The 27,534-nt window shown below is 39.0% G+C and overlaps 1 protein-coding gene across 1 annotated transcript; it reads right to left on the bottom strand.

The window, feature by feature from the left end:
* Window positions 1–677: 677 nt before the first annotated feature.
* Window positions 678–27,002, bottom strand: eya2 (EYA transcriptional coactivator and phosphatase 2). Its single transcript, XM_084737876.1, has 15 exons — window positions 26,880–27,002; window positions 26,042–26,083; window positions 25,196–25,320; window positions 22,692–22,808; window positions 17,896–17,972; window positions 17,453–17,636; window positions 16,144–16,280; window positions 15,943–16,026; window positions 10,465–10,554; window positions 6,666–6,724; window positions 5,731–5,891; window positions 3,460–3,574; window positions 2,548–2,669; window positions 2,260–2,360; window positions 678–1,877 (listed from the first exon to the last, which is right to left on the bottom strand). The coding sequence occupies exons 3-15, from the start codon at window positions 25,296–25,298 to the stop codon at window positions 1,797–1,799; spliced, it is 1,431 nt and encodes a 476-aa protein (XP_084594002.1). The 5' UTR covers window positions 25,299–25,320; window positions 26,042–26,083; window positions 26,880–27,002; the 3' UTR covers window positions 678–1,796.
* Between the last annotated feature and the right edge of the window lie 532 nt (window positions 27,003–27,534).

Genomic DNA, 27,534 nt, shown 5'->3' with positions numbered 1-27,534 from the left:
TTTGAAAGAAATGTGAATCACTGCCACCATGAGAGGTTGTTGAACATTCGGTCATAAATGTGCACAAAAAATAATAAGCAGCCTGGTCCAGCAGTACACGAGATTAACTGGCAGATGCAAAGACGGACGGACACACAACCAAACTCATAAAGATCATGTGACAGACGACGCTCAGGGCTCAGAACCCCACTACAAGCATCTGAGTGATTTCTGGACTTACTTAAAATGACTTAATTAAGAAAACTTTGATAAAAATATAAGACGGGGTTATGTGGTTAATTTGAACATCAAGGACTTTTTAAGCACTTTATTAAAAAACAGCTATTTTCCCAATAAACCAAGTACTTTAACCACTACTTACAAATCCCGGTTACTGTACACTTAATATTTCACTTTATATTTAATACTCTATTGTTTGCATTCTGTGTAACTATAATTTTGGAGCAACTCTGGCACAAGAATTTCTATTTTTCCTCTTGTAGTTCTCCTTTTGCCCTGAAGAGGGAGACCTTTCCTCAAAAAAAAAAAGGTTACTTAAAGTTCAGTCTGCATGAAATGCTTCTTAAACCGCTTGATAATTACATGTAATTCACACAAGGATCATTCATCATTCATTTTTTTGTTGCATTCGCCTCTGGGTTCAAATTAAATGAAACTCGACTCAGTTTTCCCCACAATGCAATTAATTTATCTTTATTAATCTATTTTAACTGTCTGTCAAAACAAATCGACAATAAAGCATTATATACAAATCATAGCTAAGCTGACAGGCAGTGTGATCGGCACATGCACATCCATACCAGTTCATCTATATTACAAACAGGTTATTAGGAAATTAAACAAGGACAGAAAAAGAAGGTTAAACCATGACAACATTTACAACCCAGAATCAGAAGAAAGGATTCAAGCACCAGCCTATAATACAGCATCTTCAAGACAACTTTTTATCAAAACATTTTTACAAGAGCATAGTTTAGGCCTTTGAAGGACAGATTTTTTTTTTTAATGACGAGCTCCCAAACTGTTTATACCTCATTGTGTTGTGAATTTAACTAATAATAAATAGCTCACATTTTAATGGTAAAATACAATCAGGCCATTTTCAACAGCCTCTACCTATGAGGAAAATATTATCTAGCTGACATATGAATAAAACAATTCTAAAATAATAGTGAAGGCAAAATCTATCCCTTTAAGTTTCTAAATTTGTTTTTAAAATATTACTGGTCAGTGGAAAATGGGTTAAGTCTCACAACAAATAAAAAAAGACACAGCAGAACAAACAATCTAACAAGAACGTGACCTTTTCATCCATGCAGACATACTCACTGTGTTCAATAAACAGCATGTAAAAGTTTGCATTCAGTGCATCACTTTTTTTGTGTACAAAAGTGGGACACTTTTAATAAAGTTGAGATGAATTGAATTTTAAAAAAGGAAAAAAAAAAGTTTTTTTAAAAAGTATTTGCAGTATTAACCATACATCCCTGTGGTTAGTTATGAAGCTTTGGTCCCTTATTTCACTTTGGTCTTTTATTTTGGTCCAGCACTTTTGGCTTCATGTTTATACTGCAGCCTCGCTTTGAAATCCTCACAGTTCTTCTGGCTTTGGAGTGAAATCGTCCACCTGGGTGCTCATTAGGGGTCAAATCCCCCTTGTGCCAAACCTTGAAATAGCAACACTGACTCACTGAATCAGTCTCTAGGGTGCATCTTCACCTACTAGCTGCACTCAGGAGCTCAGGAGCTTCTCATGATTTGGGTGGAAGAGCAGAAGTGTGTCCAGCTGGCGCCCTCTAGAGGTAGTCCAGCTCCAGTGCATGGCTCAGGGCCTCCAGATCGGCCCGACAGGACACCCTCCAGAACGGCATGTTCTTCTGAGAAAACAAAAATAACATAAAAATTAAATTCAGGTTTAATGTAAAACATGCAAACTTAGGGCAGACATACTTGTAATGTTCCTGCAGATGCAGTGCAGATGTGAAATATAGACTGTGGTTTGGAAGAGGACTGTAGTATGTGACAAAAGTACATGTGGATAACATGTTAGCCCATAAAGTACAAAGGCATTATGTTAAAAAAAAATGATTTGTGGGAATGCCAAATCCAGGACAAGTTCTGATATTTCAATGCAAAGATTAGCAAAAAAGAAGAGAGAGACACAGAAGTTGCAGAAATTGAGAGTCTTTTAAGGTTAACTGATTAGTTGAGGCCCGTTTTTCAGCGGTCAGAATCATAAAAAAACAGATTGAGTTATACCTTCTTGGCCACAGCCTCTTCTTCTGCTCCGTCTCCTATCACCACATACACTGCTCTCCGACCAAACCTCTGAGAGACGCGCTCAAAACAGCTCTCTTTGCCTTTGAGAAGAAGGAAAATTAGAGTTTAAAATATTAAAACAGTATATTAACATTTACTCTATTTTTATTTTTATTTATGTGCATTGAAAATTGAAGGAGACAGTAGTAGAGTGTAAGGTTGATTGTGTTTTTTAAATCATGATTGTCCTTTTCTCACCGAAACCTCCTTTCCCTAAAATTTCCTCACCTGTTTTGGTGGCGCTGTAAATGTTCTCTATGGGAAACGCTGAACCCAGACCATACAGTAACACCTTGGAGAGGGCTGGGATGAGCTGGGTGGTGGTTACCAACACATTCACGCAGTTAGGCCTGGAACAGGAAAGGACAGACATATTTATAATATGGTTTAGTCATGACACCTTAAATGACAGTGCTGTATCAGAACCTGAGATTCATTCAACTCATAATGGGATATGGAGAATAAAAACTAAGACTAAAACAACTAGGATTAATTTTTAAAACTGATTAAGCCATGGATTAACTTTGCACCAAACTAACTTAAAATTAAGCCTCTTTTTAAACCTCAGTTTAGTTTACACTTTAAATGTAGATTAAATACTCCATGCTCCCTTAATTCGGCCAGCATGTTTCTTAGAGTGTCTCTTCTGAGCCATTGTGAGTATGCTAACTAGCTAGCAAACAATTTAATGTGTTGTTGACAAGTAAACAATACCTCTAAAGTGTTGTTAGCTTTTTTAGCTAGTTAGCATACAATGTAATGTTTGTTCATGATTTTAGCTAGCTAGCTAGCAAGCAAAGAATATTTAGTTTTGTTAACGTTTTAGCTAGTTAGCAAGCAATGTAATGTTTTACTAAGGAAAAGAACAGCTGAGAGTTAACTGTTACCCCTCTTGTTTATATGTACTATATTAACTAAAATTTATTTTTTATCTATTTTAATTTGGGTAAAGTTAAGCAAATAGCTCCATACTGATTGCTTAAACACATTTAATTTGGGTTTTCATTGATAAATAAAAAGGTTACATGAACTGAGATTCATTCAAGTCATAATGGTACATGGAGAAAAAAATAGGTGCAGCTAACAGCTAATGTCAGTTGACCTGCTGGAGTGAATCAAGCCATGGTAGCATGAACCGACCTGGAGTTGATGAGTGCCAGGGCTTTGAGTGCTTGAGTCAGCCACAGGTCAGTCAGGACCTCCATCTCTCTCCTCAGCTGTAACCATTCCTCTCGCTTGGGGCTGCCCAGCAAACCTGCCATCAGGGAGAAGCACAAGGATGATGGTCATTCTCTGGAACAAAACAGGGAGGACATGAACCCCGATAGCTCTAATGCATAAAAGATCTCATTTTCTGAAACAATGCAAAACCTTATTTTGACAGCAGGACTGTGTGCAGGCCTTGGTTGGACGATTCTCACACAACATCCTCCAGCCAAAACCTCAGACACATGGTTTCCAGCAGCGTTAAAGCAGCCAGCTGCAATCAGCAGTGCACAAGGATCTGTACTGGACAACAACTTATGACTCATTGTCCTAGTTGACAAACAAACCTGGATCCTTCCTCTCAGCTTTTTTTTCACCACATCAGGATTCAATTAATCCAATAGGTAATACGTCAGTAATGAACCATATTTTTCTTCTTGGACAGAGCAGGTGTTTATTGTCATATGCTCAACACATTTTCTAACTTGGTAGAAGTTTGGCTGACGCACAAAATATAGCCTCAAAAATACAAAATACACTTTTTTCTGAAGCAGCTAATACAAAAACTTGATACATGAAAAAACAAAGACAAAACCCAGAAAAATCACTGTGGTCTGAAGCTGTTCAAATTTAACTTGTGGTTGAGGAGCAATTCAATATTTGCTGTAACTGTCCATACTGTTATTAATCACGTTTTCTGTCATTATTTGTTCTACTTTTGTTTTGAGCAAATCACATGCAACTCTCATCCAACCTCATAGAGGAAAACCTGATCTAAATATCTAGGTTGTCCGTACAGAGTGTTGTGAAACACACAGTATATAATTTCTTCCGCTAGGGGTCTTTCACATTAAAGTCTGTATGAATCGGAAATGATATTTGTTATATTTACATGTTTCCTGTCCCCTGGGAGGGACTGATTCAGATACTGACTGGTGTTTACAATTGCCAATAGTTCTGAATGAGCGTTAACACCAGCCTCAGCTGCAGCAGTCCATTAGCTGACTCTTCTTGCTCTGTGAGCTCTAACTTAACACGGCCAGACTGCAACCAAACATTGCGTCCGAGACTGACGGAGGTTTGATGACAAGGAATACAGTACGAAAGCGTTTTTCTTGCTGGGTTTGGCTTCTGGCACCTCAGGACTGAGTCAGGCAACTTAGCTGCACGGCTAGATGAGCTAACTACACAGTTAGTGGTTAGGTACTTTAGCTACAAGTAAAGCTGTCTTTTAAGGAATCTCAGTAAAGGGCCTTAGTGATGTACTCTGTTTGTTGGTCTCAGAGGCTGTGTTTCGTCCCAGTCAGGCCGCTGAGCCCCGTTCGTCGCCTGCTAACTGTGTTAGTTAGCAGAGTTGAAGGTGAGCTGCTGGAGGACATCAGAGCTTGTGTTTCTGAATCGTCATTAATCAGTTTTGTTTCCTCCCAGCCCATGATAGGCTCCATGCAGTTAGCTAGATGTTGAGGAAGTCTACTGTAAAATACCTTGTGCATAATCTGCTGTCACAGATACCAGATATTCTCCACAAAATAAATAAATTCTAGCTTGTGGGCTGGTAACAACATTTACCATGGTATTTTGGGGAAACAGGAAGGTTGGTGGTGGCGAACACCCAAAGACACACTGACATACCTTACTGTTACTCACCTCTTCAGTGCTTAACGTTGAAGACTGATTGATGGGGGGATGTCAGGGTATTATTGGCTTTTTTGTATTTTTTGGGCATATACTGCCAAATAAATGCACAATATGACTGGAGTTATCATCTAAAAGGGTTAAACAGGAATTTTTAATTTCATCTCGACTTTAAAACAACTACAAAAGACGTAGAGTGAAGTAGTGTATAATCATAGGAGTTGTTTTCTTCTTTGTTAAAAAGGCTTCATTGGTGGTGAAATTCTTGCCAATCTGATGTGACTGACAGAAGTCATGTTCACAGATGAGGTAATATAGTTTTATACATGCTACATTTAGTCATTTAGTTTGCACACTCCCTTCCTAACTCTCTGACGTATCCCATGTTTTCCCAGAAGTTATAGAAACTAGCGGCCAGCTTACAAGGAACAGTTACCTTAAATGCATACAGAGTTCTCTGTGTAAGACCACAGCTCAACAACATATGTAACACAGGTCTAGCTGTTTTTGACATTTTAATGCACAAATGTTACATATTATAGCTTTAAATAAAATAAGAGCAGAGCTTACCCCCAACATTATTCTTGTATGTGTTGTAGATCTCCTTGACTCTGCGGTATCGGAAAGCCAGCTTCCTCATCCAGTCCACCCCTCCGTGGACCCCTGACCCCAGGCACAGAGAGCCGGCTCCTGCTGGGCTCTGGAAGCCGTCCGATCCAAAGTTGTAAGTGCTGCAGGATCACAATACAGGAAGCAGTCAGGGTACAGATCATAAAGATACAAACTGCATTTGCAGAGCATCTTATAGAAGCACTATCATGTGTGTTTCAGTGGGGATGCAACCATATTCACGGACACATCTTCTTGCTTTAGGAATCGATTCAAACTATTCTTGTTATGAACAAGAAGGCAGCGCTCAAACCATTCATCAAATTTAGGGAGGTGATCCAGTGTGACCACAAATATTTCAGGGACAAGAAACTCTTTAAAATTGAACATCGTAGACACTGACTTATGGCCATGAATGAAGCTTTGTCAGTATGAAATCATGAAGTATATACATTCAGCACGACTAGGATAAATATAAAAACATCTTTGAGAATGAAAAGGGCCAAGTTCAATAAAATAAATACTTCAAAAAAGTACTTTGGTACAGTCTGGCTCCTTCTAAAATCACTCCTAAAAGTATCCCAAAGTGCTTCAACAAGTTTATGCAATAAAACGTCTGGGCTGAGGGAGACAGAGGGAATGATAAAGAGATATTTTGATGAGAAATGAAAGCGTTGGATAATCCTGTGACATATTATATGGCTGTGGAAGTCGGGAAAATAAAAGACATGCACATGCTTGCATGCATGAACACACACAGACACACACTCTTCGTCTCATCTCGCTGCTTTTTTCCTCCCGTGCACTAAAACCCAGAGGGCAAGTCTGGTTCACAAGCCGCAGCAGAACTGGTGGAGTTTCAGTAACTCAGTACAGTAACAGAGTAGAAGCTTTACCTCAGGTCCTGTCCGTTGTCGTCTGAGGCCACGTCATCAATGTGAACCTGGTCACATTCCTGGGAAATGAAAAAGAGAGCGGATATATCAGGAGATACATTTCAGAGTTGAGCCCTGTACAGGCAGGCCTGTCCTCTTTAGGGAAGCCTGCGGGACTGATAGCAGCTACAGAAATAAAAAAAAAAGAGCTAAAATAAAAGATGAGGAAGGAGGAAATAAGGTGTCAGGACACGGGACAGCGAGGCGCCAGAGGTACAAGACAGTCAACATCACTGTGCAATTCTACTGTAACCACGCAGTAAATTTAAGAAAAGCAAATCTACATTTTTTACAATGCGTCCAACATTTTGGTTAAAAAAAAAAATAAAGAAAGGACCATTGTCTTTGACAAGCACAGTGGTGTGCATGTTGTTCTTCTCTACTGGAAGTTAATGCAACCAACCAAACCACAGAGTTTAAATCTACACTGTAGCTTAAACATATGGCTAATGTTACAGCCAAAACACCTTCAGCAATATGTAGTTAAATCAGAAACTCGAAAACAGTTATTAAGATTGGATATGTATGAAAATAAAAACAAGGAGCATAAATCCATCCTCCTAAGCCAGGAGAAAATACAAAAGTGTGTCGAGCCAAGGTTATAATGGCTAACTAAAACTAAATTGAAAACTAAAAGGAGGTGTGAAAAAAACATTTTAGTTAAAGGCAGAATCAGGATTTGTCCAAGCTCTTCATAAACACACTAGAAATACAGTTGTTTGTCGGTTCAAACACAGCAAAATAATGAGAAAATACAGGCAGAGGTCAGTGTCTCTGCAGATACAGACACCATAAGTGATGATTGACAGGGACTGTGTTTATATGAGTCTATTTGTTAAAAAATATAATAAAATTATGTAGGAAATGTCCTTAGGTTTAGTCTTGGTCATATGTTTACTGAGATCACATGACTGAGTCAACTGCCCACACAAAGTGTTGTGTTTGTATTGTAATACCTATTATGAACTTGTTAAATCTCAACCCTGACAAATACCACCCTAATATAATAATAATAAAAGACTAACTAATTAATGAAAACTAAACCAAAACTAAACATTGTTTGAACAATAAAAACTGACATGTGCAAACCCACTCTGGAAACTGAATTTAAAATAAAAAAAAATTAGATGAAAATAAAAACCACTCTGCATCTAGCAGTAACTGTCTTCTGAAAATCCCTGAGATCTCTCATGTTTTTCTGTCTTCATCCGCAGTCCAGATTCAAGCCTCTTTGTCTCACAACCCTCTGTCTCTCACATACACATAATACACATGCAGTGATATACACACACGTGTGTGCAAAAACAGAGTGCTAGTATAACTTCTAGTTGTCACGCAGTGACCCGGGACAGACAGGTCTCCTATCACCTTTCAGCTGTCTTGAACCAGATGGAGACACTACCTCATCTTCCCTCCATCTCCACATAACTCAACTCCCACGGGCTGCAACCCACCTCCCTCTCAGGTGCCATCCACGCCTGCACTACTGACCAGACCGTACAAATACAAAACAAACCCCTTTAGCACTTCACATATACAGTGAAACTCAGAGCCTGCAGAGTATTCTCATTTTAATCCAGTTTTATGAGCTGGAAATTAAGTGGAGTTCAGCCATAGCAGCCTACTTACATGTTTTAATAGGAAAATTTCAACTGGAAACTCTGACATTGATTAATCATCCAGCCACGCAGGCCAATTACAATTATGCAATCTTCTGGTGGTATTACAGTTATGACAGCAGCGATAACACTCGTAGCCACTGATGTAGCTACTGACATGGGAAGGACAAGATAATTGTAGCTCAAGACTTAACAGCAGTTGTCAGCCTGCTGTGGCCTACTGCTTTAGAGATTTACTGAGCCCTGACAACAAAAGACGGGATAAGAACCGGGTTTGCAAATGGCTTTCTTGGCTCCTTTCCCTCCTCTCGACTGTTCCTCCTCCCATTTGACTAATTTTCCTCTCGGATACTCAGACACACACCTATAATTACGGCACAAAGTGTACTTGTTCTCTCTCTCCTCTCTCTCTCCGTCCCTCTCTAATCTTTTTTCTTTGTCAGAACAAGGCCGAGGAATGTGGGATGAAAAACATATGAACTTTTCAGTCACTAGCGGGTAGTAAAACTGCGTTTTAATGACCACTTTTTTGAGGAGTCGTCCTCTTTAGAGGTTGCATCAATGTCCACATTAACTGTGGTGGATTTTTAAGCAGCAGGTTAGGTCTGACTGTGAGAGCACTTATGCCAGAAGTTAACAACCACTTCTTTCAATATTCCTGCTCAAGTGAGGAGGGCAAATTGTTTGGAAAATGCTGCTGTAGTAAGAATTAATACTGGATAGATGTTGTGTGAGGGGATTTCTACAATGACTGCCACTGTGCTTTATGCCAGGTAAGAAACAGGCACCCAAATGTCAAACCTCTTGCTAGGCTCTTGCAGGAAAGGGTTTCTGGTCAAGAGTACGCCAGCTTATACTGTTGGATATGTCCTCGCTGCTGCTATTTTCCACCTTACTGGAAATAATTCACAGTTTCACAATTATTACAAAGAAGCCTGAGTTGCAGAGTGCCGCAAGGGGAATATGAAATAAGTAAGTACTTAGATTTGTGTGAAGTAAGGTAGCCCTGCATCAATTAATTCATTAACTATTTTAATATTTAATTTGATAATTGTTTGAGTCATTTTTTAAGAAACAATATAAAAATAGTCTGATTTCAGCTTCTCAGTTGTGAATATTTGGTCTTTTCTTTACTCCTCTGTAACAGTAAACTGAATCTCATTGGGTTTTGGACTAAACAAGACATTTGAGGAATTCACCTTGGGCTTTGGGAAACATCTGTCAACATTTTCCCCATTTTCTGACATTAATAGACCAAACAATTCGTTTATTAATTGAAAACATAATCAACAGATTTGTCAACATTGAAAATAATCACTTGCAGCCCTACAATAAGGCATAATAGATAACAGATATCAGTTTAAGAGGACAAAAGCTAGCAAACCACTTTCATGGCTGTAGTTTTTTAGACATGTTCCCCCCTGCTACACTTTCATCTTGTCTACTAGGAACTACTGTAATAATAGGAACTTTTTGAGGGTTAAAATTCAGTGCCTGGAACTTAATTTAGACCCTGGTCCCTGTGGTGGAAAAGCACTCAGATCCTGCAAAGGTTCCTAAAAGTTCCTGTTGTAGAAACACAGTTTAAAGGGTTCTCTGTGTCCGTTGTTGTCTGCGTTCCCACTGTGGTCTAAAGATCCGCGATGTTTAGGCAAATTAGTCTGCTTACGTATGAAAGACGATGGCTATTTTTACATGTCATTTTTGCATAAAACATACTGAACAAAAACCAAACCTGTTTGCGACTACAGGTTTTTAAAAATGGTAGCTGAGTGCTCAGAAATGTTGAGCTCTGCAAGCCCCACCCCCAAATTTCCTGTACTTTTGGAAAGTGCAACCCTCATACGAGAAGTTTTCAGTCTTGCAGACCTACCCAAGTAATTTTGGTGCCTAAACCTACCCATTTCGAGGGGTGTATCATCTAGTTGGCATGTCCTGTAGCTATATGAGTCCACAGATAGACCTACTTCCCCCAAGCAGGGACTTTCTGGGGTGTAAAAAACATGTCCCCAGAACTTAAATTAGACCCTGGTCCCTGTGATGGGAACACAACAAGTTCCTCCAAAGGTTTCTAGTTCATGGAGAAAGCTTGCAGGGGAAACACGAGTTATTAATCACTCAAATTTACAGTAAAAACTCACCTCTAAGTCATTGAAGAACAGTCTTGAGTCGGCCAGATTGAAGATCATCTCCTCCATCCATAAACCCAGGGACACTGCTTTTGAGGAGTCCTGATGCACGAACACACAGAGACACACACATGAATCACAGCATAATAACTGACTATGAGACCAACATAACACAGTTCTGCTTCAGGGTTAAAAGTAGCTGCATCTCTTACTTTAATCATCACAAATTAAGTTTTTAATTGTCTGCGGCTTCTTGAACCAAAACAAGCAATTAATTCCCCAACACAATTTATTTCCCGTCAGTCAAATGTGTGTTTCAGTGTGGTAGCACTGTTCGTATATGCTTATGTCTTTATGCATGTGCAACAAACTTCCCCTCATGCAGAGTAAAGACTCTCATCTCTCAGTCAGCCAGAGGAAAACACACTCCAACAAAGAAAGAAACTGGTCTGTTAACTGCAGCTAGAGGTTTGACCTAGTTAATAAAAATGATGGCAGAAAAACAGCTTTCTATCACTCCAGGAGCTGCACCCTCATCGATGAGTAGTAAATAAATCATAAAAATCATGAGCTCAGGCTGAGGTTGATGGCCTGGTGAAGAGATTTTGTATTGAGAGAATAATCAGTTAAATCAGATTATTGAACACCATTACTCCTGTCATCATTCTCGCCTTGTCAGCGCAGCCGCCTGCTTGTCTCTCCAAACAGCTTTCCTTTCACTTCCTCTGCAAACTCATCAACTGGATTGACATAAACAGGTTTCAGGGAGAGGCAATTGTGAATATCTATCTGTCAATCAAACACTCAGCTCTCGTTCTTATCTTTACAATCTCTTTCGTGATTTATTAACTATGGCTCTCTTGAATCCAGTCCACCAGTTTTCCCAAAATCATTCCACATTATTGTTTTCCTCATCCATAAGCTTACAGTAAATTAAGTGCAGCCTCTTTGCATTAATTATTTCACTGCTGACTCTCTGGTTAAACTTAGTTGAACATCTTTTTTTACTAAACTTATGCACAGTCTGTTCATTCAATCAATCATCTTGCCTTGATTTTGGACTTTTTGGCTTGTTTTATGGCTGTTCAATTTGTCATCTACCCCTTTGGATTTGTTTTGGACACGTCTCTGGTTTAGACCTGTCCTGCTTGACCTTAAGCCTAAGCTGACCTGTAAGCCTTTTTTTTTTAAATAATGCATTCTTTAAGTTATTAAATCTCTAGCCTTAAACTGAACTGGCCTCCTAGTCTGTGTTTCAGGCCCATCCCCTCTGTTTCTCTGACTGACTAACATGACAGTGTGGACATGAACCCAAGTACTGGACAAATTAGAATTTTGACGTGATCATGGCGCTAGTTGAAAAGTGAAAGGATTGCTTGCATGACTGAATGAATGCTGACTTGTTATTCAAGGTAATGGATTACACAGTTCTAACAGGTTCCAAAAATCTCCCGTTTGATCTTTATATTTATTACAATATAAATGAGTGGAAATTAACGACTGATTACAATGATAAAACAGTACATTGATAACTCTAACACACAACAACAACTAGTCTATGTGATTTGCGAGTCAAAACAGGTTGGTTGAGTCCATAAAAATGTCCCCTCCACTTTATTTTCCCTACATAACTGTAGTGGATTTCATAGTTTAAAAACAATATGGCATTCAGTACATACAGAGGTGTTGACTTGGACTCGAGTCAGACTCGAGGCACAAATATAATGATTTTAGACTCGATTTGATGACTTGCAACTCAACTTGGACTTTAATACTCAAGACTCGTGAGATGAATGTTATGTTACTGAGCTCCAGTAAAAAAAAAATACCAAAGAAAATCATTTGAATACAAAAAGTAAAAGTTTTAGATGGCCAACAAAAAAAAAACAAATTGCAGTATGCATAACAAGAGAGTCGAAAATTACAACAGATGCAACAACTTCCAACTTTGTTTGACAGACTTACAAAAACAATCACTAGGTCCTATCTCTGGTAAACTCAGTAAAAAAGGTCAGGTCTCTTTGATATATTGTGCTCTTTGTTTATATCTGTCTTTCACCTTTTTCACTTTCTTTCAGTGTTTTCTTTTTCAATCAACACCTCCCAGTCTCTTGTCTCCTATTCTTTCCCTCTTGCATGGAAAAAAACTCAAACAAACACACAAGTGCTGCTTTTCACCAGGTTTTTGTTTTCCAATAACCAAAGTATAAATCATCAGCAGAGAGAAACACAGAAATCATAATATGTGGGCAGTCAGGCTGACAAACAGCGTAGGTGTGTTGTTGTTCGAGACTACAAAAGCAGGTGTGTTGTATGCATGTGTGATGTGTTGTCTTGATGGCAGCGTTCGCTCATCTCTGGCTACGAGTCAAGAGCAACAGCGGAGTGTCAGCCAAAGGTGAATGTTAGATTAGTGCATCCGAAATGACAAGCAGAGCTGTCTTCTGGCGCAAAATGGTAGAAACGCACTTGATGACACAAGAGAGGTTAATTATCACAATTACAATAAGTCCTCCTCCACAAAAAAGGTGTTAAAAGAAGAAGGTAATTGAGGATAAAGGGCAGAAAGAGTTCAGAAGGAGGAGGAGGATGACAAGGTGAAAATGATGAGGGGGAGGATTGAGAAACACTGGCGAGAAGAAAAAGAGATGAATGGAAAGGATGAAGAGGGTGGGGTTAAAGGCTTAAGAAAGGATTGTGCCTGTCTAATAATTGAAATAATTATCTGTAATCACCTTTCTCCAAAAAACGAGCCCTGCTCTACACAGAGGGGGCAAATAAAAGCCTCTTTCTGATAATCCCAGAGAAGAAGGACATAAAAAAGAAGGAGGAAGCAAAAGCACCCACAGCATTCAGTTCCCACCTTTTGAGCTGGGGGAAAGAATTCACACACTAGCGGAGAGAGAGGGGCGCTGTATGATAGATGAGATAATGGAAGAGCTGTTGGAGGGGAGGGAATCAGCTCCTCATGTGGATCTCCGTTCACCTCTGGCTCACCAAGCTGGTGAAAACAACTGTCTTTCAACACGCCCATTAGTCTTTCCTGCACACTGGGCCCAGACTTGCCTTTACGTATAAGCCCAAACATTTGTTTATGATAAGAGTTTAATAGGCTGACACTTATGGGAAGAGCCTGGGTTGTAAATGCAGACAGAAGAAGCGACACAAAGCGGTGAAGATGTGAAAAAAAATGCATTTCTGGTTGTCAGAGCAGGATGAAGTCCGCGAATTTGGAAGGGAGAAAAAAAAAAAAGGAAACACGTTCTGCTTGTACTCTTAGAAATAAAGGTCCTATAAGAGAGCCATAAAGGGTTTCTTGGCTTGTTCCCATGGCAGAATCCTTTTTGGTTCCTGAGGTTCCTCTTATAACCCTTTTAGGTGGTTCTACCTAGAACACAACATGAAGGGCCCTATCTTACAACGGGCACAAAGCCGTTGCACTGGTGGATTTGCTATTTTCCACTGGTGCAGTTGCCATTTTTGCCATGTCTGCAAGACAGCAAATGAACTTGCGCCTGGTCTGTGTGGCCTTGGGAGGTCTAAAAATGAAGGCAAAACAAAGGCGTGCATTTGCTGTCTTATGCCCCGTGCATTGGAGTAAAAACCACTTGCACCTTAGACTGACTAAAACCTGGTTGAAGTGCAAAGTCTGTGGCGCAATCGGTCTGCCTGCACAAGATTGCACTCAGAGTGTTTGGCCAAAGCACACACACCATTTCCCCAATCACAAAACACCTTTATTTAAGTTAAGTCTTTTTCTCACAGGAGTGTGGATTAGTAAAGTGTCCTCTGAACGTATCTATTATCAATATCAGCAATAAAGCATTACTATTGTCACTCATAAAGAATCAGGAATTATTATTAAAATTATAAAGCCAAATAAATTCCTGTAGACACGTAAAATGAGCACGAGACGGGATCAGGGCTGTCAGATAATCTTTATCAGATCAGTCAGCAGACAGCTGGAGCAGCTGTAGTGTTTGTGACTGTGTGTTTATTTAGATCCAGAAAAACAAGGTTTGAACAATTATGATCTTATATTTTTATATCTGACCACGAGAGCAGTCCGACCCGGGGAGAAAACATGTGTTCTTCTGTTAGAGCCTGATGCCGGATGAATAACCTGTGTGTAATCTTGCACGTGTTGAAGCTGCAACTCAATCCGGCTCAGTTGGGTGGGTTGAGGTGCAGCTTCACAGCGAGTCTCTCCTCTCTCTTGCTCCTCACTCATCTCCCCTGCTCCCGCGCACCGACTCCTTCTTCAGGAGCTTCAGCCAGCGGAGCAGCGTAATAGTGATGATGATAATAATATATTATGAAATATAATTTCAAGGAACTTTAGTGTAAATCAGAGCCACTTACATATCTGCGTGACATTCACAGTTCAGGTGTTTTATTACATTTTGAACCTTTCTGCTTTGTAAGGGTGCTAACAAGAACCCACTTAGGGAGTTCTACTGAGACGCCTTTTATATTCCAAGGGTTTTATCTAGAACCCATGCAGTTGGTTCTACCGAGAAACCTTTTATAACCCAAAGGTTTTATCTAGAACCCAGCCAGTAGGTTCTACAAATAGCTCAGTTATATAATGGAACAATGACCCTTCTTCAAAAAAGTTTTCGGTTCTGGGTATAACCTCAGCCCTTCAGGGAGAACCCTTATTTCTAAGAGTGTAAGCTGTCTTGACGCTTTGGACTGTTAATCTGTTTTTCCGCTGTCACTCACTCGATTCCTCCGCTGCATGTCTGAGTTTTGATGTCAGAGTCTGTCCAACTGAGCTTCCCGGGATCCAGCAGCGGGGTGTTTGGGTGGTGGGAGGAATCAGGAATTTTTGGCACATGAGTCACATTTCAACACATCCTTCACTCTCTCTCTCTCTCTCTATCTCTTTCTCTACTCATCTCTTCCTCCCTGTTTCTCCTCACCCCCCCTTTCCTCTCTGTGGCAGAAGAGAAAGAAAAAGAAACAACAGCGTGCATGGCCTGCTGGGGGGCTGAACCGATCAGAAACGCTGCTCTCAAACTCCCATCAGCCTTGTGTCAACCCGCAGGGGGACCGTGAGAATTCAAAACACAGATTCTCAGCCAAGACTAAGAAACGCACCGCTGTCCGCCCCTTGTCAGCTGCCTGTCTGTTATGTAAAGGTCCCGCTGGCTGTCAATCACGCCACAGGATGCCGGCGTAGCTAAACAACCCCGGCGCATTATGAAAAGAAACAAGAGGGCAGAAAGGCAAAACAGTCAGCGTGTGAAAATGCTCAGGGATGAAACCTGAAGGTCGTGGACTCGGTTCAGGCGGCCAAACCTTTGACTGTTAGTCAAATAAGCACTAAGCCAAGGGGTGATTTGACTAAAGCAAGAGTACACTGGTTTGTTGTTGCGAGGGTTTTGTGCTAAACTGTGCCTACCTGTTGTATAATTTTGATAAACGTGATGAGCTACAGAACGTTCTTTCAGTAAATATAGGGAGGGGTCGTATGTATTAGCGTACCTTGCCAAATCGTGAGGAGAAGGTTCCCGTGAGGAGCGAATGGAAAATGATGATGGTTTCATCCAGGTCCCAGATAAACACACGCTGCAGTGAAATAACAGATATGTATTGTTAACCTCAGGACAGTTTATGTGTGTGTGAAAGATAAATATTGTAGAGAAATACTGATAATTTTTCAACACTGTGTGAGTGTGTGTTTACCTCTATATCAGAGTCCAGAGGTGGAGCGGGGTCACTGACTCTTTTCCTCCCCCTCAACTTCCCATCTGACCCCCTTCGTGCCGGGACCCCCTCCTCTTTACCTGGTGTGGGGGGGCTGGGCGGCGGGTGGTACTCTCCTAAAACACAAACATCCATTAAACAAAGTCATGTCAAAGTCAATTTACTAGTCAAAGAGAATACAAAAGATTGTTATTGCATTATGGGGGTGGAATTTTGGAGCCATACCTGGTAGTAAAAGTTAGGATACCTTAGAGCCTGTTTACACCTTGTATTAAGATGTGTCTTGGATGGACAGGTCTAAGTACAGGTGTGAATGCACCAAAGACGCACCGAGGATGCACTCAGAACCAGTTACTCAAATCATAGTCGAATGTGTCCTGGATCACACTGAAGGACTGCCTACTCAAATGATGTCATGTAAGTACACTATTTGGTTCACTGTATTGCAAGTAACATATTTATACTCTCATACCTGCCAAGATAATCAGTCGGTTTGTAAACACACTGTCTGTTTCAACTTATTTCAACATTGAACTAGTAACCGCAATGTCCCTTGAAAAATTGTGCAATGTTTTTGAGTTGCTGAGTGAGGCGAAACTTAGACTTGGACTTTAAGTCCAAGAAACAGGCTTTGCGAAATGGTTACAGCAGATAACCTTCTACCTTCTTGCCATTTAATGTAAAACATTAAGTTGTTTCTTCCCTTGTAAAAAAACCCACTGTCAGTAACGGCATCGCTGTACTGTTGGCTACCTGTGTCTACCTACCAACATTTACCAGCTGTTTGAACACACTTCAACTGATTTCACCATTTACACTAAATTTATGAAGGAGGGCAAGATTTTATTGATGGTAAACATATCAAATTTTACAGTGAGTAACCAATATAAGCTAGTTATTTGTAACCAGAATTTTAAAAAAAACAAAATGCCCTATTTTGTGAATTGTTGAGTAAGGAGAAACTTTATAAAGTTTATGAAACAACGAATTCTTAATTATTCGGGCCGACTTGTAAATTTGTCAAATGTTATACATGAAGTTATTTCTTTATTTATGTGAAAAAAACATTGTATCCATTTTATTACTATTATCATGTGGTCCTTGCAAACAGAAATGATGTAGCTATGTGTTAATTTGCATAAAGATATGAAATAGTTTTGACTGTTCTTTACAAAAAGACTCCTGACAGTAGATTCAACATGCCTTACTAAATACTTTTTAACATTAATATTATTTTTTATTAATTCAGTGGTTTGCAAAGCAAAAAAGGTGGTTTGTCACTTCTTACCTGTGTGTGACTCTGGGCTGTGATTGGGCAGCATGACGGGGTGTTCTGGATGCTGATAGGCTAATGGACCTGTGATGGCAGCGGGGCTGATGTTGCTGCTGGTTAGGTATGGGCTGTTGTAGTGATGTGAGTTGTAATACGGAGGGTATTGGCTCTGGCTGTAGCTTGAGTATGCTGAAAACTCCTGTCAACATGTAAACAATGATTTTAATTAGTCCTTAAAATATGAACATTTTAATTCCAAATTTTAGAAAGTCAATAATAAGGTTAATATTATACAGCTCTAACAGCTGCTGATTGAGATGTAATTTGTCAAAATGACTAATTTTAAATATAAAAATAATTTAAGTTACATTTTTTCCTTACATAATGACTATATCCTATTGTGGAAACTCTTCAGATTTCTTGGCAGTAAAACTTCTTCTTGAATTTACATTACTCACTTGTTGGGTAGGGTTGAATGGGGTTGAACTGGATATTGCATGGGTGCCTTGAAAAATTCCAGATGAAATACCACCACCTGAGAAGTGAAGGTAAAGGTCAAACTTTCAGGTAATAATTACAAGAACAATTACAAATTGTAAACAGGTGGGTGATTTGACCGTGTCCCATCTTGTATTGATTAATCAACAGCTCAGATGTAATTTCACAACACCTGATCTGATCTGCGAGACTGCGGTGGAAGTAATAAGCCGTAAACTTTGCCTCCTTCCTCCGGTGACAGCTCAGTGCTGCAGGGGCTCGGAGGGAGATTTATGTTTGACATAACAATACAGGTGGGAAAGTCTGCAGCTCCTCTGCTGCTGCTGCTGCTGCTGCTGCTGCTCGGGGAATCTTCTCAATCTGATCAAGCCAAGGCAGGAATGTCTTTCTCCGAGCGATTTTCCCCCGATTTTCCTGCCTCACCCCGCATCATTCTGTCAAGTCTCTTCATACTGTACTGTTTGTTTGTCTGGTTAATCACTTCACCCCTAATGTTATTAACTCCACCTACAGCACTAGACAGACTAGACAGCATTACTAATTTTCATTCCATTCTTGCAGTTTGTCAGTTAGCTGGATATCTCAACAGATTACAAATAGCTGGCCACAGACCAAGGATGAACAGATGAACTTTTGACATGATCTGGACAACAGAGTGCATTATATCTGTCCTCTCATAAAGGGTATATAACCTCTAAATGGTTTCATGTGAAAGTATTGAACTTTGAGAGCTCATTAGCAGACGGGACATAATTTACACCTCCATTATTTTTTTTTTTAATCAACCAAAAAGCCTTGGGGCAACAGAAAGCTCCTTACTGGTTTCTAGTACGTGGTACAGTGGTTAGTCATCAGTGAAAAGACACAGTGCTTAATGTGGTGAAGTTTAAACAAAACTGCTAACAGCTCTAATGTTGCATTCACATGCTCCTCGGTTGGTCCCATTTCCCAAGTTGGGAAATTGTTTTTTCTGACTGTTCTTCCAGGCTACATTGCAATAATGATAATATTTCAATTAATTGTGCAACCCTAATGGGCTGGACCGCAATAACACAGCTCCAACCATGATCACGACTGTGCGGACTCTGGCTCCGTATTTTTGCTCAATTTTTATACAGTGAGAGGAAGTGGAGACCCGTCGTCCATCTTCATTCACAGTCTATGATGTGGACCAACCAACCGAGCAATCACGCAGCGTATCATTGGTAAAAATCGTTGGTATAAATGCTTCTCAGTAGCCACAGACTGAGCACACACAGTCTATGTAACGGCTCACTTCAGGTAAAATAATAAACATGTGTCACTCAGTGTCAGTCGGGAACCTCAAGGAGCCTTGAACTCATCTACAAGAGTAAACTCTGGACGTTTAGCAGCATTTATTACAGACGAGAACAACTTGGCAGTTGCTTAGTCACAGATAATTGTGTGCACTGCAATTAAAGTATCTGTATTCAAATACAAAACGGGTCAAATAACATGTACAAATAATTGTTTTGTTTCAAAGTGTTTACTAAATGGGTGTATTTTCTTATATACAAAATGAAGATACAATTATTAGGATGTAATTCAAGTACTCAGATGGTTTGAAGTTGATTTAGTTTTCTTTTCTCTGTTTGTTTTGACTGTTAGCCTTACAAGCAGTTCACCCTCAGGGGATAATAAAAATGTACTCTCCTCTCCTGTGACGTGACCTGAAGTGTCCCTGGTATATTTTTGAAGATTCACTTCCTCATGGCTACCTTCCATCATTCCTTCAGTTCTTTGCCGCTCTCTCTTGCTCCCCATTTCTTCTTCTCGTCCTCTTCCACAATGCATGACAAACAGGAGAATAATGACTCAATGGAAGAACCACAGTGAAACCTCCCCGGACAACACAACAATCTTCAAAGCGACTGAAGGAAAAATACAGGAGGTCTCTGGAGTAAACACAAAAAGGCTCCCATAGTCCCCATTTGGTTTCAGTTGTACACACAGTGTACAGTACGTGTTTCGATGGCCTTTTGTGGTGTGTGTGTGTGTGTGTGCATGCTTGTGTATTGTGTACAGTATAATGGATGACATGGAAACATTCTGAAATCCTACAAACATTTGGTTGTTGTGGCAGTTTATTACCGTTTGAAGTTTGCAGTTAATGATTTATGCATAAAAATATTCAAACAAATTTATTTTGTTTGGGAACAGTGTCTCTCAAACTCAAACTACACTCTGTTAACAAAAAACCCTTTTTGTCGTGCTCCAGCAGAGCACAGTCATGTCAAGGCTTTGCAGTTTGTTAGAGGTTTCATCAAAAGTGTGTTTACATGAATATTTACATTCCTGCATAATGTCTGACATCTGAATATTCTCTTAAAGAGGAAGCGATATGGAAAACTAGACATTCACATCCAACGCTAAAGACCATCCTGGAACAGAGGTGCAGATTAGAGACTCCTCCTCACATAAAACTACTTGTTGTCATGTGACCAAAGTTTGGAACATCATCTTCATGACAACTAACTAACTAGCAAACTTAATCAGGATGATTGCTTACTCTGGAAAAAGCAAGCAAGTGGATTTTTAGTATTTTGTCAAATGGCTACTTTAAGGTCAAAAACAAACTGTCACGCTCAATAATTTTGTAGTTCCTTAGTGACTATTAAAAAAGTGCTTCACCACCGCATTGACACAGGGAAGTATTATATTGCAACCTTCTGATAATTCAGTGTCTGAATCAAGCTACTACTGGATAAGGTCTCTACATGTGATAAATGAAGAAAAGGTAAGGTCAGAAATACTGACAAACAATTCTGTTGTTATGTTAAAGGTTAATTTTAGTCAACCTCAGACTTTCAGAACTCTCATTTTTATAAGTTATAAAAAAATTGCTAAAAAGTAAGTACACTAAAATAAGGTCAATCTAATAATAAATAAAACTTATTACGAGTTTGATACTTGGACATGACCTCAATAATTTTTACTGACCTAAATACTGCTCATTGTGTTACATTTGTAAACATGAGAATGTCATCAACACTTAAGCCAACATGATGTCAGAACAAACATCAGAGTTTTACCTTGGAGTCAATTTTATTTATTGTTTCAGTTGTGTGGTTTTATTTTATTTGTTTTTTTATATTGAGAATATTCTTAAGAATAGAATTATGTACTTGCACTTGTACATTATGTTATTGTATTATCACTATGTCAGAAGCATTAAATGACAATAATTTAATTTATCACGATTATTTCTGGGACAATATGTCATCCAAGAAATACAATTATTGTAACAGGCCTTGCAAATTGGACCACAGAGTTGTTCTGTAAACTGTGATGTATGGTTACATTGAACAGTTTTACCGTTTATCCTCATTTTCTTTTCCATATAAGTTTGGTTAACCTGAGGGTTTGTTAAAATCCTGTCATATGAATGGCTGTCACTATTGCCCTGTCTTATTTTTTGTTAACCTTTATTCATACACACACTGTTCCTGATAATTGATTATTGTCAAATTTTTGAGTTTGCTGACTCCCAATTTTACCTCCAAATTAAGTGGTTTAGACATTTTGGCTAAACTGTTGACCTTCTGAAAACCTGTGTCAAAACACTGTTCCTATCTCTCACTGACTTCATTTTAAAATCGCTGTTTTGTTCCCTGATCTTGGAAAACTTAAGTTGGTGAGCAACTCCAAACCTACAGTACAAGAATGAGATGTTGTACTAAACGAGATTTATCTTTTCACAAACTCTAAATAAGCTCTAACCGTGGTATGATGTGCAGCTGTGAGAATGAAATAACTTGTGGTGAAACGAACCTTGAGGGGAAAAAATGTCATCAGTGGTTTTCCTTGACATTAGGTCACACCAGTGTGGCACTAGAGCAGGGGAAAACTATCACTTTAAAGAGTAAATGGATGAGATTTGAACCTATTGGCCCAATATAATACAGGGATAGCTATTAGTAGACTACTGAGCATTTCAAAAAGCTGGGATATACAGTACAGTATGTAGCAAAATGGAGGAAAAAAACTTGTCTGTTTGCTGTTTAATCCCGTTTGTCTCTCCTTTGTCTCATCAATACAGTGGAAACAGGATCATCATCCCTCAGTCTGCAACTTTAAACCTCCTCACCCCTTCGTATAACGCACCTTAACCTCTCCCCTCTCACACACAAGGTCAATTTCATGCTGCTTTCAAAGCCATAAAGTCGCACTGAGCGAGTCATGCTTTGGGCGCCGGACGACTGAGGAATGTGTACAGCACAGATACACACACACACACACACACACACACACACACACACACACACAATCACAAACACTCACATATACACAGCCGTGCGTGGGCAGAGAGCTGCACACGCTGACAAGCATACCACATTTGGATTTTCAGTTTTTGTTTTTCTGCAAAGACCCTCTCCCCATCTCTTGTTCTCTCAATTACTCTTGTTTTTTTTTTTTTATCTTCCATCCTTTATTTCCCTTCCCCTCCATCTTTGTGTTTTCTAACTCTCACATTTTCCCTAACAGACACAAGCGCTTGCATGCTGTGTTGTTGGTCTGAGTGGAGAAAGGGGGCCTGACCCCGAGAAAAGAGGAGGGGTGGGGAGACTTTTGACGCCAGGAGTCCAGACCGCAGCTAATGGAGAACAGGTGTGGCCGAGGGAAGGAGAGGAAAAGAGAGAAAGAGGAGAGGAGAGGATAGGAGAGGAAAAGATGGATGCTCCATTCAGTAAGGTTGAAATCACAGATTTGTGTGATGGTGTGTATCCAGACTGACCGTGTGTGTGTGAGTAGCTGTAGAGGCTCTGACTGGGAGGAGTGCTGCTGAAGTTGGAGTAGCCGAGGAGTCCCGTCTGTCCTGGAGAGTGACTCAGACCGTCTTCTGTTTTAATGTCTAAGTATGGAGAGATGCCATGGAGAACAGAGGATGAATTTGGTTTCATTAAAGTATGGCAATTCATACAAAGGAGAAATGTGTAGATAAATTAGATTATGTATCATGTAATTAACTTATGAAAGTGAGTGAAACCGGATTGGCAGGCTGGACAAAATGTTCGGAAGAATTTGATTTGAACGTTGAAAAGTTAGAACGTTATGTCTTTGCTTGTAAGTTAATTAGGCTAAAGAAGAAATATGTAATATATTCACGTACTAAATCATAAAATGGCTGTGATATGTCATAAGAGATTAAGGAAACACTGGTTTCTTCTACAACAGTGCTACAGCCAGTATGTTTTCATTTGTTAAAACTGATGATGAATGTTTGCCAAATGAGTAAGTGTCTGTTTGAGTCACTTTCTACAGTAACAAAACAAATGTGCACAAAAAAAACAAGACAGAACAGAAGACAATACAAACTAAGACTTACTCCAACACCCATCAACTGCACGTAAATAAACAGGCTCATCATCTGAACGACTCACTTCATCTACTCAAATCTTCCCCAGCAAAACAGTCCTGCAGATTGTGACCAATAGTTACGTCCCCTTATCCTATCCTAAAACAAAACAAAAGCTCAAACAAGGTCTGACTACATAGACCACTCTTTTTTCTTTATGTCCACAATGGTTGTAATTAGTGCTGCCAATCAATTAAAATATTTAATTGTGATTAAATGCATGACTCTCTGTAGTTAATCCTGATAGATCGCAAATTAATTACACATTTTTTATTGGTTCAGCATGTGCCTTAAAGGGATATTTTTCAAGTGTTTGAAATGTAATTCAAATATACCTTTATTAAATAAAATACTTTAGCCAAAAACAATGACAAATACTGTCCAGAAATCCTCAAAGGCACTGCATTTGGCATAAAAAATATGCTCAAATAATATGTGTGTGGTGTGCGATATTCATGTTTTTGTATTAATGCAGCAGGATGATTTACATCAGTGTCACTCTGACAGTTTACATCAGTGACGATGTTTTAGACCACAGCAGACAGCAAACTGCACACCGACACACACCGAGGAGATGAAGAGGAGAGACAGAGTCTGGACTCTTCATCATGACTTACAATAACGCAGCACAGTGACAAATGATTTGTGGACGAGATGAGCGTCTGTCAGTTTGGCCTTTACAGAAACAGATGTTTTAATCTGTAGTGTTTAAACCAGAGAACTGTGCAGTAACATCAGTATTCATCACCAGTAAAGTTTACTGAGTTTACGGTACTTCAATCACTCGCTCCCCCTCCCTCCTCTCTGCAGCTCGTCTCTCCTCCCTCGCTGTTATGATCAATCAGCATGAAGTAATTAAGTATTTAAAAGTACACAAATCACGACTTGGATTAAAAAAAAAATCATGCACCACAGAAGTGTACATTAATATTATGATTCCTGATCATAAAACGTTTTTATATCAAGTCGACACATCTGTCCATATTCACACGCTTTCTCCCTCTCTCTCTTCTGTGGGTCAGACTTATTTTTTGTTTTACCTGGTTTCAGGTGGAGCTGAAGCTCGATCAGCACTCTCTCCTCTCCCTCCTCCTATATTTATATTTCTTTGCGTTGAGCCAGTTGCCTAAACAGACAAGCCTGTTTATATTGTTGGGTGACAGGGAGGCTCGCTTCTGATTCAAGCTATTGGTCAGACCAGTATAAAAAATAGTGGTGTTAAAAGAAATTTGCGTTAACATGTTATTAATGCGTTAACTTTGACAGCCCTAATATTTCTCACCATATGTCTTGTCTTTTTCGTATTCAAATAACACAATTTATTTTTCCACTGTAGTAGTGTAGGAGGGTATGTCCGTTTTCAATATTTAGATATGGGAGCAGATGTTTATAATGGTAGGGTTGAGCAGTATGTTTTCTGTTGGATTCTTCAAGTTTTCAGATTTTAGTGTGAAGCTTTGTCTATTTCTTGAAAGTGTGCACTTTCACCTCAAAAACCCCGACCACAAGCTCCAAACTCAGCATGCGTAACACTTGGCAATCTCTGTCTGTAAAACAATGTGCTTGTTGCTTGTACACATTACAAGACGGTTTGTTCCCTCTACAGTGCCTTCTGTGTCCCCTCTTTGTTTTGTAATGTCATTCTTTTGTAACGCAACTGAGTTCGTTTCCAGTTTAATGTTGATGTTGTTTGGAGAAAATAGACTTCCACTAACTAGCAGAATAAAATATAATATAATCAGTCAAATATAAAATCTAATATGAAAATCATATATAAATAATCTGAGATTTAGCTTTGCCAGCATTTTACATTATTTGCTATTGACATGGTTATGAAAATAATGCATGAATTTATGATACTGCATGTTTGTTTGTGTACTTACTATAAGATGGCATGCTGTAGCCCTGTGTGTGGTGAGTGTAAGGTGTATACGGCCCTGCAGGCTGGAGGGCGGGGCTGTACTGAGTCTGTCCATATGCAGCCATGACACTTCTCCTGGTCAGCTGACTGCAGAGAGGTAAGAAATAACAAAGAAAATTGTGAGGGAGAAGTCGGCTGTCAGAGACATGTAAACATTTCTTTCTATTACAGACCAACAGAATTAATGCCACAAACAGAAAAAAACAAAAAAAAAAACAGAACTGGTTTGAATTTTTGGTACTTCTAGCATGAAACAACAACGAAAAACACAGTTGGATTTAATTAAAGAAGAAGAAAACTTAAGAGTATCTTTTACAGCTCTTGCTCAAATAAACTTAAAATATTTAATATCACAGTTTAAGGCTTAATCACAATGATAGGATGTGGCAGCCCCCTCTTGATTTCAATCAACATTTATTAAAAGTACCAAATGCTACTGTAAGTTATATTTTTGTGGATGTAAATACAAAGTACAGAAGACTACTAGGGCCAGCCATGAGGAAAACAATGAGAAGAGAAAGATTTTTTTAAAACTTTGTGGAGAACAAAGTTTGCATAAGAAAAAATAAAACAGAAGAGGATGATTTTTTTTTACTTTGCATTTTGAAAATAAAGGCTAAGAATAAAGTTGAAATACCTTTTCCATATCAACTTCATGCCCGGTACTAATACAGAAAGTTCTTCTTTATTCTCAGCATTTCAAAATTACTATCAATGGGCCACCACCCCCCTACCATCCCAAATAAATAAATAAATAAATAAATAAATGAATAAATAAATAAATAAATGAAAAAAATGAAAAACTCACCTGCAGCTGGTGCAATGAGTTTGAAATAGATAGTAAGAAGCCCTGTGAATGAAACAAGAAGAGGATCTTTTAGAAGATTAACAGTGAAAGCATGTAGCATGAACAATGTGAATTAAATAAGATAAAAAAAATGTAACAAATTGAATTGTATTTAAGCACTTCTTGCTTATTAGCATGACATTAAATTCACTTTTTTCAAGAATATTCCCTAATTATGTTTGTTAAATTCCAGACAAAGTTCATAACGCAGAAGAAAACTCTCAAACTCTGACAAAAATGTGATAAAATTTCACAAAAAATAAATGTGTATTATCAAACCATACTAACAATGATTGTCTAATAAAAAAAAACTAATAAATGATCCTTTTACTTGAACTATTAACTTAGATGGTGTTGTACTTGATGCACATTAATTTTACTTAATTTCAGATCAGTTAGATAATTTAGGTATTTTTAAAAGGCCAGATCAATAAAAAAAACGAAAAAAAAAAACCAAATGTCTCTAAGAGAATTAGGTTTCCCACTGTCATCTTTTAGCCTTCTTATTTTTATGTTTAAATAAAGTCTAAATCTAAAAATTCTTTTTTTTTTCAATCAATTTTCCCTGTGGTATCGAAAATGGTTTTGAACATCAATATTATTTAAAGGTTGCATTCAAGTTAGAAATTCCTGAACTGTGACGACACCAGTGTGCAGTCCTTATGGCCACTTTTATCATTAAGCAAGAGTTTGTTTAAGGGTATAGTTGACTTCACAGGCAAACTGGATTTACTGAAACCAACAACCACTTTTCATCTTTCAGCACTTCGCTCTTTTCTTTGTAGTTTTCCCTTCTCACCTGGCTCCGTAGAGAGACCTTTATCCTCTTTATCCCGTCACACTGCTGTTAGTCAGGTTCGTCTCGAGCCGTCAACTGTCCTGTGGAAACAATAGCAAACAGACTCCATCAGGACACAGGTATGCAGGTGACTGACACATGGCGACGTGCCTCGGGCCTGTTGCGGTCGGAGGATGAGGGAGGAGTGAATATTTTCTACATGCACACAGTTCAAGAGGTGAAAATAGGTTTACAGATACACAGAGAGAAGGTGAACAAGATAAATGTGGTGTTGATGTGAAGAGCGTGCTCATTAGAGAGTCTGACGGCCAAATGATGAGTTACAGCAACCTGACAGGTAACACTGTTTGTAAGGAAAGTGTTATATAATGCTCCATGGTGCCACAGCTGACTCATCTGCTGTTTGGCACCTCTGCCATGCATACTGTGTCTACAGCTACTTAGAGGAAATAAATCAGAAAAAAAAAACCAAGGAAGTGATCCAAATGAAAAATAAAAGCAATGTGCGGGGAATTCTCAGTTCAGCAGAATTTCTCATGCACGTTGATTGACATGATGATACAACAGAGCTTTGTGAGACAGGAGAAAAGTGATGGGATGACAGGATCAGACAGGAGAGATTTTGCGATATAATTTGCTCTCTGTTTTCTTTCAT

Source organism: Lutjanus erythropterus, chromosome 2 (genome assembly GCF_056507025.1).
Source record: "Lutjanus erythropterus isolate fLutEry1 chromosome 2, fLutEry1.hap2, whole genome shotgun sequence".
NCBI lineage: Eukaryota > Metazoa > Chordata > Actinopteri > Lutjaniformes > Lutjanidae > Lutjanus > Lutjanus erythropterus.
This window is presented reverse-complemented; position numbering and strand designations above follow the sequence as displayed.

Bases quoted from the DNA above. Each gene is read 5' to 3' on its own strand.
- eya2 (XM_084737876.1), bottom strand. From the start codon at position 25,298: ATGGCTGCATATGGACAGACTCAGTACAGCCCCGCCCTCCAGCCTGCA. The intron at 16,281-17,452 runs GTAAGAAGTGAC...TTTGTGTTTTAG, and splicing joins CAGCCCAGAGTCACACACAG to GAGAGTACCACCCGCCGCCC. The intron at 1,878-2,259 runs GTATAACTCAAT...TTGTTTTCTCAG, and splicing joins AAGAGGCTGTGGCCAAGAAG to AAGAACATGCCGTTCTGGAG.